The sequence below is a fragment of the Trichosurus vulpecula genome, chromosome X, assembly GCF_011100635.1.
Source record: "Trichosurus vulpecula isolate mTriVul1 chromosome X, mTriVul1.pri, whole genome shotgun sequence".
Classification (NCBI taxonomy): domain Eukaryota; kingdom Metazoa; phylum Chordata; class Mammalia; order Diprotodontia; family Phalangeridae; genus Trichosurus; species Trichosurus vulpecula.
In genome coordinates this window covers 6,891,966-6,907,704 of record NC_050582.1, presented here as the reverse complement: position 1 = coordinate 6,907,704, position 15,739 = coordinate 6,891,966, and the positions used below count along the sequence as shown (strand labels likewise).

The following is a 15,739-nucleotide window of genomic DNA, read 5'->3' as shown; positions in this document are numbered from 1 at the left end:
AGGGCTTAGGATGTGAGTGAGAGCAGTTCAAGCATGGGAAATTGTGTGACAGAGAAATAGAGTTGGGAAACTGAGGGAAGGTGATTACTCCAGTTTGCCTGCAATGTCGATTACATGGAGGGACTAATAGATGGCCAAAAGCTTGGGAGGCTTTGAATGCCAGGCCAAATAACAGCCCGGGCCTACTGAATGTTGGTGTTTTTCCCCTTGACAACCACTTAATTTGGTATGTGAACAGATGTATATACTCTTAGTACTGCATGCAGTAATGCCTTACACTTACTTGTATAGTATCCTTTTTTCTATAGAGACTCAACTGCTGTTCTGTTGAGAAGCCTACACTTGGGCCAAGTGAAAGATAGTGCCCGGCAGAGAGGGAGCATTCCCTTCACGGTGGACTCTTTTTCTGAAGCTCGTTACAATGACTGTATATTAGAAATAAACGTACATGAAAGAATTGGCAGACATATTACCTGTCACCTTTGAACTTTCTCCTGCTTCAGGGGGTTGCCAGGTCAGCCCCACGTGGGGTAGCAAAGCTTCTGCCAGCACCACCAAAGTCCCCAGGAAGCAGCCAGCCAGCAGTGTTAAAGCAGCAGGCTGTGGTAGCACTTTGGGACAAGCTTATGTAAGCATCCATCTTGGAGTTGCTCTTGGACCTCTCTGACCCTGAGGGTAAGCGTTGGAGGAAGCCATGAATTTCTCCAGTTTCCTCGGTGAACTGGAAGCTGGGGGCCAATGGTGCCTGTCTTGATTTTCTTTCAGGTATTATCCATTGTTGTGAATGAAAGAGCAGACTTAAAGTTGTGGGTTTTTCCCTCCATTCTTTTAGATCTCTGGTGGAAGAGGAAGACCCTCACATGAAAGTATCTCTTGTTAACAGCGACATGGGCATGTCTGCCCACCTGCAGTCATCCAAGGCAGGAACTACACGGTTTTTCACGAGCAATACCCATAGTTCTGTGGTATTACAGGTAATATAGCCTCTCCTTTTGCCATGTTTCTGTCACTTCTGAAATGCCAAGCTGGAGAAATGTTTGGAATGGGCCACTATATATATATACATACACACACACACACACACACACACACACACACACACATATGCTTAGCAATGCCTCCAAATCCAAGTTGGGAAAAAACACATTACATAGCAGCTTGAGACTGTGGGAACTACTTCAGCCTATGCCAGGGGTGGGGAACCTTTGGCCCTGAGGCCACATGTGGCCTTCTAGGTCCTTGGGTGCAGCCTTTTGACTGAGTCCAAGTTTTACAGAATAAATCCTTTTATTAAGGAGATTTGTTCTATGAAGTTTGGATTCAGTCAAAGGGTCACACTTTAGGACCTAGAGGGCCACATGTGGCCTCAAGGCTGCAGGTTCCCCACCCTTGGCCTATGCAGTTACTTAGGGAGTCTGGGCCCTACATATGTCGACTCCAGGCCATTTCTTTAGGGCGCCATCCTGGGAAGTCCATTCTTTGTGGGATGCATGTAGAGGTAGGGGGTGCATAGTTCATTTTGGGAAGGTTTTTATTGAAATTAGCTGAACAAAATTTTGTTCCTCACAAGTATCTGACTTCAGTCATCTGAAAAATGATTTCTATACAGCACCTGTTTCCTCCAAGTACCTGAGCAATGAGCTATTCCTCCTTTATTTGGAATGGCTAATTGAAACTTCCCATACTGTGCTTATGTGAAAGTCTATTTTAGCCCATTTTATTTTCCAGTTAAATCAAGTCTCCTGACAATATGAGAGATCTGACCTTTCCCTTACAATCTTCTTTTCTCAATATTTCATAACTGTAGCAAGTGAGAAGTAGTGGTAGGCAACAAGGAAGCACACTCTGTAAGCTGGAATGGGGCTGGGGCAGGGTGGAATAGGCTATCTACACCCATTAAGTTTTCCTGGATGGGTCTCTTGGGATAACTAGAGCCAAAATATCCTCCTGGAGCCCTCACCTTGTCCTGAAAAGGTATAACAAGTTCCCCAATCCAGAGGGCTGGGGATGAGGGCATAGGGCCTGGAATGGGAGCTACCTGGATTAAGAACAAAGAATTGAGAATGATTAAGGTAAGTGTACTTCACTAGTTAATATTTCTTTAAATCTTGTTTTAAGTTGTGTGTTCTGTTTAAATGTGTTTATAGTAGCACTGCCTAACATTTTGATTTGACTATTTTAATAAAATCTCCTTTTAAAGATAAGGCATAATTGAGTGGCACAGCTTGCTGTTCTCACTCTGTGATGCTATTAGGAAGTCCATATCTTTGGCCGTAAAGCCACCACCAAGGTCTGTTTCTTCACCTGATGGCATCATGGCCTAATTGTTGGCACATGACCTAAGAAGAAATCACTGCCATTGTAAACCTGCATTCATGATCCAGTGATTGCAAACATTGCAGTTGAGTTTTAGTTTCTCCTTAAATGATGCCACCAAGTTCATTGTCCCCATTCTCAGATTGGGCACCTTGTCTTCTTCTTACTTCCCTTGGGGATTAACTCCCTGCTGACCCTTTTTATTCTATCATTTCCAGGGCAAAGAGCATTCCCTTCAGTGAAGGAAAAGGGCATTCTCATTCCATCTGCTGTCATCAGTGATCCTTTCCATTCTGCCACCCTCCTTTGTCCCCAGTCGAGTCCCCTCCATCCCAGAGTGCCCTCTGGCTGGCTGTAGTTACCCTCGCGAGTCTCTTGCATTCTTGATACCATTTTTACGGGACCGTGCTCTGTTCTTCTTTTTAGTACCTGTCCTTGCTTCCATCATGCAACTACCATTTTTCTTCCTCACTAGAATATTTTCCCTTTGTATCTTGAGAATGGCATTCTTGTGAGTTTACCAGCTATCCTGGGCTGACTTTCTGAACCCCTCATGTCCTGTTGTCTGACGATGAGCAGCCCTTTGCCGGGCTTAATAAACACTATTTTGATGTGCTAATGGCCCCCAACAAGAACAGGAGCTATCGGTTAAAGCATTTACTTGGGAACAGAACAGTCAATCAGACACAATCTTCTAAATTACTGATCGTTCTTACATGCTGGATGGTTGCCAGAGGCCTTTACAAGTCTACATAACATTGTATTTTCAGCTTATACAGTCTCACTCAGGATAATGAATTCCATGTGTTTACTATTTGGTGGGCAAAGAAATACTTTCCATTTATTTGTCCCTAAACTGGGTCCTTAGAGCTTGAAAGCCACTGTTATTGGGTCCACTTTGGACCTATGTCATCAGAGATGTCTATGCTGAGAAATGTTAACTGTGTCCAGAAATGTTAACATCTAAAGAGAAGTATCAAAAACTTTTAAATGGCTGGAAAATTGGTCTAATGAGGAAAGGTTATAGAAATAAAATTAGCTTAAGCTGGAGAAGGGAAGGCTGAGGAGTGGGTTAAATGAATATTCTAGAGGGGGGCTGTAACTACACCTTCCCCCAGAGTGCTGAACAGGGGGAAATGACCCTAGATAGCCAGCCCAATGAGGCCTAATTAGACAGAAGAGGAATTTTTTCAATGATTCGGGTGATTTAAAAACTAGAACAGGATATAAAGAGAGAGTTTTACTTTCCTCCACGTGTGGCAATAGGACCTGCAGAGGAAGCAGCAAAGAGGGCAGGGGGTAGAGGGCACTGGGAGCCCCTATAGCAGCTCTGGAAGTTGCCAGAATTGGTGCAGGACCACTAGGGTGCTGTCATGTGGTTGTAGGTGTTAGAGAGCTTGGTACACCTGGAAGGTTTGGGGGAGAGCCTGACTTGGTAGGGGCAGGGTCCTAGCCAAGGGTCAACTGAATAGCAGTGATAACCAAGAAGTAAGGAGCCTTGGACTTGCAGAGCTGGAGTAGGTTGGTGAAAGAGGCCAAGGAGTGAGCGAAGGCTAAGAGGAAGGGAGTAAGTGGGATGTGGTACATGCTGCTGGGCTTTCAGTTGGATTATCTGTAAATAACAGAACAATGGATGGAGGAGCCCAAGTAAGGTGAAGGGAGGGCTGAGAACCTTTGAATGGAGTCTCATGGAGATGAGCAGCTGCCCACGAAGGACGAGGGTGCTCAGTGGGAGAAAGTGAAGTCACTCAGATCCCAGGAAGCAAAGAAGTCAATTCTACTTCAGGTCCATGACACAATAGAACTTAATCCCCCAACCAAAAATAAAGGAGGACAAAATCATACTGGACTTGGAGAAGGGTTGTGTGATAGGTCTCTGAGTAGCCCAACACTGATGGGCAGTCCACCAGTCAGGAGTTACAGAGTGTTTCCTCTGTCTATCCTGGAACCTAGCTAGATAGGGGAGAGGAGACCAGGGAGCAGGCCGGGCCTGAAGCTTCTTCCAGTCCAAAAGCTTTATTCCTTTGAGGAATGGTGGATTTGGCCACAGGGAATGGTGAAGAGGAGAACGGTGAATGTGCCAAGCTGGTGTGGTGAAGGAAGTGGGGATTATACAGAAAGGAAATGGGAGTTTCTCTATAGTTTCTCTATAGATCAGATGAGTTCTAAGATTGCATGGCAAAGTAGAAGGAGTGCTGGACTTGGAGATAGGAGAGACTTGGCTTCAGATTTCAACCCAATGGCTCTGGCCAAATGCATTTACCTTTTGGAGCCTATTCCCATTTTACAGAATAGCAATACCTGTTTTTGTGAGACTCCATTGAGCTAATGTACATGAAGGACTTGCCAAACCGTGCTGTAGAAGTGCCGGCTGCTTCTTTCTGCGGAGGCCAAAAGAAGGTTCCATTTGGTGCAGGGACAGGGAATGTTCTGCCACAGTTTGGGTCCAAGAGCCCAGACAGAAATTGAAAAAAAAAGATTTCCCTGCCCCCTACTGGTTTTGCATTGTATAGGTCAGGCTTTGTCCGTAGGTCTCATGAGACTTGGGAGTTGGGGTAGATGGTAGAAGGGAGACACAGAGGAAGAGAAAGAAGAGGGGATTAGGAAGGGAGATGGCTGGCACAAGGGCCATCTGGAAGGGCGGGATGAAGTTGCTGCCTTTCAGGCTTTGAGCTGGGAAGATAAAACACAGATGAGACAGGAGACATGACAGCTTCCTGTCTCTGTTTCTGTCTTTTCCCTGTCTATGTGGTTCAGTGTTAAACTGAATAATACCTAGTCTAAGTGCTGTTTGCTGTAGGGGCCAGGCAGTTGATAGGGGAGCTAGATGGCCTGGACAAGCAGGATCCCCATCATGGAGGGAAGGGCACTGCAAGTGGAGGGTGATTGGAGCCATGGCTGGTCATGGCCACCATCTACTCAGAGGCCCTCAAGGCCTCCCTGTTGCCTTCTACATAAAGTTCACATTCTTTAGCCTTCCCCAAATCTAATGCTGCCATTTTCAGCCTTAGCTCATGCTGTTTATCATACTCCACTAGATCGTGAGCCAAACTGGAATGGTTGCCATACCCTACGTACTTGGATGCCTTTATTCGTGCTGTTTCCTATGCCTAACGTGCCCTTCCCGCCATCAAATCTTAGTACGAGATGGGACTGCAGAGACCATACCTGAACAGGAATTCTCATGCTGGTGCAGCCTCAGTTTGAAGACTTTTCTAATGAGAGAAAGAATGTGCCACCTTACTAGGTGGCCCATTAAACTGGATGGCATTAAAACCAGGATTCTGAGCTGGGGGTCCATAGACTTGAGCAGACCTTGGACCAAGATATCTGGGGTACCCAAACAGGTGAAGACTCCCACCACAGAGGCAGGGATTCTGCTCCTAGCCTCTCAGCTCTGTGGCTCCTGGGCACCACGCTCTTCTCTACCAGGTGCTTGATAAGTGTTTGCCAACATGACCAGTTAACACTGAAAGCCACTGATGTTGCTCAGTACCAATGAGATCTTAGCATGTGGGACAGGGGGAATGCCATGGCAGAGACGGGGAACAGCAAATGAGATGGTGATAGAGGTTCAGAGCTGGAAGAAAGGTAGCTGCTAGTTTACAAGGAATAAGACTCTTTGGGCTGCTTGGTGAACTCAGATCAGGGCTAGCGGTGCAGGAAGTGGACCACAAATCTCTTGGCAAAAAAGCAGTTTAGAAAAAGAGGAGGCCACATACTGACATGAGAGGAATGGTACAGGGCAGGGGCCTCAAGTCCTGAGTGAGATGAAGGGAAGCCATCTCTAGATGTGAGGATGGGGTCGTGAAAACTTCTCAAAGGAAATACAAGGTGACCTTAAGAGAAGTGGCATTCTAAAATGGCAGAAGGGATGAGTAAGTTGACTCCAGGCCCTTTTGGGTATCCTCAGTTCTCCAGGCCTTGGCCATTGGGCTTCCAGTCTTTCTGGCCAAACCTCTTGGCTTCCCTTCTACCTGCCGGTCCAAGTTCCTTCTCCCTGAGCTCCTTTATTTAGCCCAAACAAAAAAGTCTAGGTCAAGGGTTTTCCAGTTTGGCTCCAGATCTCACCCTTCCAGTTAAACCCATGCTGGCTTAGTGGTCCCTGCTCTCTCTCATGCTTCTGGTCTCTCTCTGATAGAGTGCAGGGCTCTCCTGCCCTAAGAATCCAGGGTTCCCTTTAGCCCAGGGGTTTTTAACCTTTTTTGTGTCCTGCACCCCTCTAGTGGGCTGGACATGCCTATGGATCTCTGCTCAGAATCATGTCTTTAAATGCATATATTAGGATTCAAGATGGGCTCTTAGCACTTATTCAACCAAGTGCCCATGAAGAGTTTGGCCTTTGTTTCCTTGATTAAATTAGGAGTCCTTGCTGACCTCCTTGCCTCAAGGGAAAGCCTCGTTTACATGGGTTTGAGTGACGTTTGTGACATCAGAGGCTTTTAGACCATGTGGGTTTAAGTCGCATCTTTGTGACGATTTTAGGTCAGGTGCATCCTAAGAGGAGTTGCTAAGACTAGAGCCAATAGTAAGAGCTTAAGTTCTGGTCGCTCAGATGATGTTTGATGATGGCTAAAGAGTGCATAGAAAGGGAAGACAGAGCTATTTGCTTAGGGCTCTCACTCTTGGTGGTGTGTTGATGTGGAGACTCCGGGCAGCTGTAGTTAAGAGCCCTCCAGCTTGTAAACCCGGATGTTTGGACTTTGTTAAAGTCTGGTAACTATGCATTGAGATTTGAATCAGACAAGGTCTGTCTGTTGATGTTTGTAATTTGTTTGTGTTTGCTCTGAAGTTCAGGGTGCTGGCTTTTTCCCCTGAACCAAGGGAATGATATTTGTATGCTGGATTAAAGTAAGATTGTTAACCCCTTAACATTGCTTTCCTTAGTAAAGCAGATCAAAAGAATCTGGACTTGCAGCGTTCTGTGAGCTGGTTGTTGTTGGTTTTACACCCCCACAGCAGCTGCTAGCTGAATTGCTGAAATGATGCATTAAATAAAATACAGTGGATTATGGAAGAAACAAAAGGTTAGTGAGAGCAAAGAGATCATTTTTCCCCATCCAAGTTCAAGATCCTCTGAAATCTCCTCACAGACCCTTGGAGGTTGGAGTTGTGTCTGTGCAGCCCAGATTAAGGGCCCCTGCTCCCACACCTTTGCAGCCAGGACCAGAGGCCTGCTGGGTTAGGCATGTCTCTGTGTCTCCATGAAGGCCATCTGCCTCTTTCTGTCCTCCCCACCCCACGCTTTGGATCTCTGTAGCATTCCCTTGCTTTTCTAGCTCTTATTTCGGGGCTCTGTTCTCCAATTCCATCTTCTTTTCAACACCCCTTCTCTCCTTAGATTTTTTCATGGATAGGCCAAGATTCCCTTCCTTCCCAGCCTGGCCTCCATCTTCTCTTTCCTTTCCTACCTTCATGGTACATACCTGCATTTGAAGGCCCCATCCCTTGGCCTTGGCCTAGTGTCTGTGCTTTTGACCCTCCATGTATGTTTGGCTCCAGTTTGTCTACAATGTTTCCCCTGGATTCCCAGTTCACTTTTTCAGAGAATAAGCTCTGCTCTTAGCCCCTGCCTTGGCCTCGATCTCATGTGAAGTTGGCAGGTGGTTTAATAGAAAAGAAGAGGAAATAAAAAATCTCAGCGTTTGCAAAGGAAAATGAGTATCCTCAAAGGAATCAGAATAAACATTTTTGCTGACTAGTGTTAGAAAAAGGAAAAGGTGACAACTTTTCTGAAATTCCAAATTTAAAAAAAAGGACGATAGAAAAAGCTTTTTCTGCCTCTCCCCCGGGTAATGGGCTGCTGTGAGTGCTTTGATGTGAGTGTCAAGGCCAATGCTTCTGCCAGGCTACCCTTTCCCACTTGACGTTCCTTAGGAGTAACATATCAGTACACGTACAACTGGGTCCCTGAATTGTTAGGAAAAATGACCTTTGTGATATATGATCTAAACCCAGAAACATTTTACACATTAAGGAAATTAATACTAAGCACGGAGGAAAATTTACAGCCCCTCAAATTGCTAAGTGAAATCTGGCACAATGATAGCAAAGAGGCTTTGTGACTTGGTTTGCCACAAAATCTGGGGTAATGGCCATAGGCAGGTCTGAAAGAAGGAGGTCCTGGTCCATGTTTCCTGACTCCTAAGCCACAGGTACTGGAGTAGTGTAGGGGTAGGGCAGGCAGGGACAGAGCCACCCTTGGAGGAAGTTCTGCCCTTCCTTACCTGGAGATACTGGGAATGGAACAGAGGGCTTTCTCTGCCTTCCATTGCTCAAAAATGAATGGGAGGATGTTTCTCTTGGAGTTGTTAGAGCAGCTAAAAATTGGACAAGAGTGGAAATCAATTGAGATGTGCCTCCTTTCTTCTATGACTTCATTCTCCCCTCCCCCTTCCATCCTGCAGCTGGGGGCATGGAGGTGCATGGATTTTGAGTGAGCATCTCAGCCCTCTATTGCCACCCACAGCTCTGGTGAGCTACATTGATGTTGGAGATCCTCACCTTCATTTCCAGAGACTGACTTAATTAGAGAGCATTTGTTATCATTGATTCCATTTGCCAGTAGGTGCCATCTGCAAACGTGATCTCTTCCTGCCTAAAATGTTTGCTAGTTTTGATTTTAGCAATTGGATTATTGGCCTACGTGATCTTTGCTTGCTAGGTGACGTTCACTTGCCTGGATCCCAATGAAACAGGGTTGGATGAAATGATCTCTAAGGTCCTTGCATTTTGTGCTATGACTGTGTTCTAACTTAAGAATTCTGGGAACAAACTTACTTAAAATGGGGTGTACCTTTTCTTAGGTCTCTTCCTCCCTTTCCCTGCCATGGGAAATAAATATAGATACTTCAGTACGCTGAAAAAAATCAGTGATTTCATTGGTGTGGTTATTGAGGATCATACTCCCTCCAGGGCATCACATGCCCAGAGCTAGTGAAGAGATTTTAGTGGCCATCTAGTCTGAGACCCAGAGAGGAAAAGAGATCTGCTGAAGCAACTAGTGAGTGGCAGAGCCAAGATTCAAACCCAGGCCCTGGCCCTGCAAATCTAGAACCATGCCATGTCGTAGCAGGCAGCTCTCCATCATCTCCATCATGATGGACGGCCTTTGGACAGTGAGCCCAGGTGGGCAGGACCTACCAGAACTGGTGCTCACTGCCATATCACATTTCAAGATGAAGCATCTGAGTAGGACTCTGGGGAGCCCTATAACTGTAGATTTGCATGTGTGTGTGTGTGTGTGTATGGATTTGTGTATATATGTATATGTATATGTGTGTAGACACCCACACCCACACACCCCTATATGCACATATATGTATATATATATGAGAGAGAGAAAGAGAGAGAGAGAGAGAGAGGGAGAGCGCGAGTGCAAATAAGCCATTGCAGTATGGTGTAGTGGATAGAGTCACATGTTATACCTGTGTGACCATGAGCCAATATATTCATTTCTCAGTGCCTCAGGCAGCTCCCTAAGAGTAAGTTTTACTAAGTAGTTGATCTGTATCAGTAGGAGGAGTTTGTATACTAAAAAATCCCCCATTAATGAAATTATGGGTTAAGGCTTCTCCCCCGACTCCCTCCAAAAAAAAAGAAAGCTGCATACACGTATACATAAATAAATGTCCACATCCACACAGACTCATTGAATATTAGAAGTGGAAGGGGCTTTAATGTAACCCCCTCATTTTACAGAGCACAAAAGGGAAGCTTGACGCGATATTTTCCCCCCCTCCCGCACCCAAAACAATATAGTCTAGTTTTATTACTGTTCATAGTTAGCCTGGGGATTTATTCAGTATCCCTTAATTATTCTGGATTCTGAAATTGCTTTGATTCTCTGGGTCTTTTTTGTAGTCCCAAATGCAACTTTACCACTATTAAGTAGCCTCTTGGAATTTGAAGAACCTTCTCTTCTGTGAGCCTTATCACTCACCCGCCCACGTAGCTGCAAAAAGAACAGGAGGCCACCAAGGGTCCCAAGGAATGAATGGCTGACGTTGCGATCTTGTTGTAGGGCTTTGACCAGCTCCGAGTCGAAGGATTGCTTTGTGATGTGAGCCTTGTCCCTGGAGATGGAGATGAAGCCTTCCCTGTTCACAGGGCCATGATGGCATCTGCTAGTGATTACTTCAAGGCTATGTTTACAGGTACAGTGCTTTTAATTTTCCATCTTAATTGGAAGTCAGTGTTTCCCGACTGTGAAGGATTGTGCTTTAGGACAGTGATAGTCTAATTCTTTGGGAAGGGAATAAACCAGCAGATAAGGTTGAGAGGGCCCTGGCTTCGCATGGCAACTGGATTTGAACTGATTTTCCCATCTGTTCCCATTTTGGCCTCCAATCGTTTCTTTTTCAGACAAAAGCCCCTTGGGCTAAGTGGGAGAGATCCTTTTGGAAACCCTTCTCTGCCTCCCTTTGGTACTTCAGGGATCCTTTGCTAATTACTAAAAATACTTGGACATCAGTGTTTCTCTCCTACAAGACTTTTCCTTAATTTTATTACATATTATTGGTAAAAGTGAGTTCTGCCTTAATTAAAATAACCACTTCCTTTTATCCCAATGTCTTTTTCTCTAGGTGGCATGAAAGAACAAGATTTAATGTGCATTAAGCTCCATGGGGTGAATAAAGTTGGACTGAAGAAAATCATTGATTTCATCTACACTGCAAAGCTCTCTCTCAATATGGACAACCTTCAAGACACACTGGAAGCTGCAAGTTTTCTCCAGATTCTGCCCGTCCTGGACTTCTGCAAGGTGTTTCTGATATCAGGGGTAAGACCCTTTTGGCTTGTTGTGGTTCTTGTCATTTACGTGCTCTCTTCCCTTTCAGACTCTCCACCATTGGCCTTCTGAACAGCCCATCATCCCATGGCTTGGCAGGCAGGCAGGCAGGTTCACATCTCTCTTTCAAGGGTCTTCAGGCTAGCAGATTCTTTAGAGGAACACAGAATGAGAGCAAAGCGGGCCCAGGAAAACTGAGTCATTAACTCAGAAGTTCCATGGATGGACTCGGATGTTATAAAGAGCCTTGGAGAGATGTGCAGGCATGAATGAATGAATGAATGAGTCAGTGAATGAATGAATTGGGCTCTTCTTCACTGGGCACTGAGCCAGGTCTCCTGGGTCTTGTGTAGCTCGTGCTTTCACAAAAGGCTGACATGTAAATGAAATACTGGAGAGGAGCCATTGGATCTTGGAGGGCTTGACTTGAAATAGTTTTCCTGAAATCTGGGTGGCTTTTCTTCCAAACCCCAGAGTAGGGAGCAGCTGCCACCCTTGTACATAGTGGCAAGGGGACACAACATCCATTCAGGGGCCAGTGCTTAGGCAGATGCTGGTGGGGGGATGGAGGGTAGGGTGCAGCCAGGAGCAGCATGCCCAGGCCCCAAGCAGGTTTAGTGACTCTCTCCGCTCCCCTGCTGCTGTCACTGCTGCCTCCTGGTGCCATGGCATTCTAGTCTGTTCGCTTCAGTCTTGATTTGGAAAGATTAAAACACTGGATCATACAAAGTTTTCTCCAGAAGAATTTCCAGATCTTGTCATTACATGTGACTTGAGGGAAGATGAGCCATCTTGTTTTTCTCCACTGCTTCTGTTGATCACATGGAAGAATTTCTTTTCCTCTAGGTGTTTGTAGCCCATTCTTGAGTCTAATCTTGGGAAAAAACATGGTTTGGTGTTGCTTTCCCAAAGAGATTCCCTTTTATAACACCAAATCTTCAAATTGCATTAAATTTCAGTTACTTCACAGCTTGTCCTTAATCGTTTTATCATAATTTTCAGTTCTTCAAGTCAACCGAGTTAATTTATCTGAAGTTTATTGCAAGCTAGATTTTAAAAGATGAAAGACATTAGAGTATCTTTTCACATCTCCATGCATATCTTTAAACTTTTACAGGGATTTGATTTTCTCGACTTTCTTGCCTTGAGTGAATGATCTCTCCACTGTAGCATACATTTGGCTCAAATAGAGGAAAACTCAGCTTATTTCTCACATGACTTTGTATTGCCTTACAGCATTGGCTGCTGTATTACTACTTTTTATTCCATAAATTGTGACGCTTTACTGTCATAATTTAATTGTGGCTATGAAATAACTATTTTTTATTTCTTAAATAGTGACAGGGTTGTTTTTTCCATGGAACTGAACACGCTCTCATGGTTTGCTCCTGGTTTTCTGTTTCTATCATTAAATGCTACCTTGTGTCCAAGGTGAATGAAATCTTGTTGAGTGTGCCATTTTATTTTCTTAAATACACGTATTATTTGAAATGGACCAACACTTAACATTGATTTTACAGGATTATAGTGGGGTATCATAATTTGGAGGTAATATGCACTGTTGAATATACTTTGTTGTTTGCCAGTTTATATCCTTGTTAATTAATTTTTTAATTTAAGTAGTTATTTTTCTTTATAAAACTGCATGAGGGTGAATCACATGTTGATTGTGCCAAGGCCTATTTCATAAACGAAGGCCAGATTGGAAAAAATAAAACCATGGAATCTCAGAGTTGGAAGATACGTCAATGGCCATCTAGTCCCACCTGTACCAAGAATCTCCTCTATATCCTCTCCTGAGTATGGTCAGCCAGCCTTCCCTTGAAGATCTGCAGTAAGGGGGAGCCCACAACCTACTGAGAAAGTTGTAGAATACCTATTTCATCTTCCACTTTGGGATGAGAAGGTTCTCCTGGCATCCATACTATATTGACTTCTTTACATTCCCCCACCCCCAGTACTCTGCTCTGGTGGTAATACTTAAAAACAGCCTGTTTAACCCCTTTCCTTTCTCTAGGTTAAATATTTCCAGAATAATTTATTCAAAGCTGGAATTACAACTAGTCATTAAAATGATATTTTAGCATGTTACCATTTATGCTTCTCCAAATAGAGGTAACTGTATTTAAATAATTTGGTAACTAAATACCAAGTTGGTGTTTTTTTCCTGTTGATAGATAAAGCACTTTGGTTGATTGATTTCTATAGACTACTGAAATGTGAATTAGAACCATATTGTTTCACCTCTTTGAAAATGCCTTTGTCTTCTGACTCTGGGATCAGGCTTCAGCCTAGTCATCTTGTGTGGGCTTTGTAACCAGTCCCTAGCTCTCCATTCTTGTTGGGCATCCAGGATACCTTTCAGTGTTGTGGGGGAGTGGGGTTAGTCTTTCATTGCTGTGCATTCCCGTCCTCGGAAACATTCTCCTGCTTCTTAGGTTCTATTTACACAGGCATTTTTGCATAAAGACTCTGAAGAGAGGGAGTCATGGAATTTAGGCGTAGAAGAGAGCCTGAAGGTCATCTTGTCTCATCCCCTCCTGTATAGGGGCAGGGACTCTTCTATTTCTACATAGAGCCAACCCCCAGGCCTCCTTCCCTTCTTTTTGCACCAGTAGTATGGGGTATTATGACCCCTGCAATGGATATCTTTCCCCAGGAGCCCCAAATCCCATTCATGGAGCTCCCTCCTTGTACTTGGTCCTCTGTTGCACATCCTTTCCTTTGTCTTTCTTCTAAGCATTTTCTCTCTTCTTTCAAAGGGCAGTCTCAATTTTGAATGTGCCCATTTCTCCTCCTCCTTTCAGCTAACCAAGGCATCCTCAAACTGGCCCCTTTGCTTGCTTTCCTTGCTGATAAGAACTACAGGCTTCGAGTTGCTGGGGATATATCTCCAAGGAAGATTAAGAATAATAATAATAGTAATAACCTTTTTTTCCAATCCAAGATCCAGTGGAAGCTCCAACCTTAAGTCCTCACATTTAGGATTAAGGCTCTTTCTTAAGCTGCTAATCTCCAGGAACCTGAAAGTGTCCAAGAACCCAGTCTTCACTGTAGGCTAGTATTTCCCTTGTGTTCCTCTCAAAAATACCTGCCTCTTGACCTGTTGGCATGTGGCTGTGGGCTATAGTGCAAACCTTTGGGTAATAGAGCAGCATTAGTTTATTTCTAATGAAACATGATATTAAAGCGTAGGGAGATAACAGACCCCCACCCCCACCCCATAGCAATACAGTGTGCATGCCAAATAGGGTTCTAATAGCTGATTCTTGCTGCTCCATGCTTTTGGAGAAGGAACTAGAGCAAAGACAGCATTAAGTATCAAATAACCCACAAAGCACCGGGCTTTTGGCACATAGTTAAGTACCTAACAAATGCTCTTCTTCATTCTTTCAAAACATTTATATTTGCATTTGGATTATATTTTTATACTTTCAGAGGAATACAATCTGGTAGCTTACATCATCCCTTCAGACAAAATTATGGGAAGAATCCTGAAATTTCCCATTTGGGAAGAACCTCAAAGGTTCTTCAGTCAAATGTGTGCCTGAAACATGAATCTGCTCCCTAATGTCACCACCCAGCGGTAACCCAGTCTTTGAAGGTCTTCAATGATAATTTACTCTCTCCCTCCCTGGGAGGCCTGCCCCATTTTCAATGAACTCCAGCTGTTAGGAAGTTTTTCCTCGCCTTGAGCCCAAAGGTGGCCCTGCACCTGCTGGTGCTCGTTGTGCCATTTGAGGTCAACCACAGTAAGTCTAATCCTTTTCCATATGACGGTCCTTTAATTCGAAGTCCCTTGGAGACCAGAAACACTTTTCTTTTTATTTCTTTTTGTACCCCCAGCCATAGCACAAGGGCCTGCACAGCTTAGGCTCTCAAGCTCTCTGGCATTGAATTGGAATAATTAAAAACTGAGCTCCCATCCTTTTCCTGCCCCTTTCCCCTTCTCTTCTGTAGTCAAAATTGCCCACCCCCACCCCAGTTCCTTCAACCTATCTTGCTGTGGAATGGTTTCAAGTATCCTCACCAGCCTGGTCACCCTCCTTTGGATGTGTTGCAGCTTGTCGATATCCCTCCTAAAATGGGGTACCCAGAACTGGCCACAGTATTCTAGCTGGGGAACAACCAGGGCTGGAGACAGAAGAACTTCAAGGAAATGGAAATATTCATTCAATTGTTTGGAAATGATTGCAGTATTTCTCTTAGACAGTCATTAAGTCTGGTCCTGTTTCTTTGCCTCTAATCTCTTGTTTGCCCTCCTTTGTCAAATCGCTATTTTCAGGTTTATCTGGGCCAGTGTTGGACCAGAGTCTCATGTCTACAGGGAATTAGGGTTCTCCATCTTTACATTATTTAAGCTTGCCTTTTTTCCTGGGTACATATAATTTATTTTTTCTTCATTAAAATCAATTTTAATGCTAGATTTGGTTTTTCCTTCACCTTCATACACGACTATAATTTAGCAATCTCTCTCTCTATTCAGAGAGCCATCCTTTATAATGACTACAGAAGCAGTCCAGCAGAACTGACCAACACATCGACTGAGTCTACCATACATACAGTGGAACGTTACTTCTTCTGACATTTTAATGTTCCACCATGTGGTTTGGGATCTAGAAGAAGTCAGCC

At 44.3% G+C, this 15,739-nt stretch overlaps 1 protein-coding gene across 2 annotated transcripts in view; it reads left to right on the top strand.

The window, feature by feature from the left end:
• The window catches only part of KLHL13 (kelch like family member 13), a 55,028-nt gene that overhangs the window by 20,344 nt on the left and 18,945 nt on the right, over positions 1-15,739 (top strand). For both annotated transcript variants that reach the window (XM_036740298.1, XM_036740299.1), the window contains exons 3-5: positions 833-974; positions 10,340-10,472; positions 10,902-11,098. In XM_036740298.1, coding sequence (XP_036596193.1) covers positions 833-974; positions 10,340-10,472; positions 10,902-11,098 — 472 coding nt within the window. The remainder of the gene's footprint in view (positions 1-832; positions 975-10,339; positions 10,473-10,901; positions 11,099-15,739) is intronic.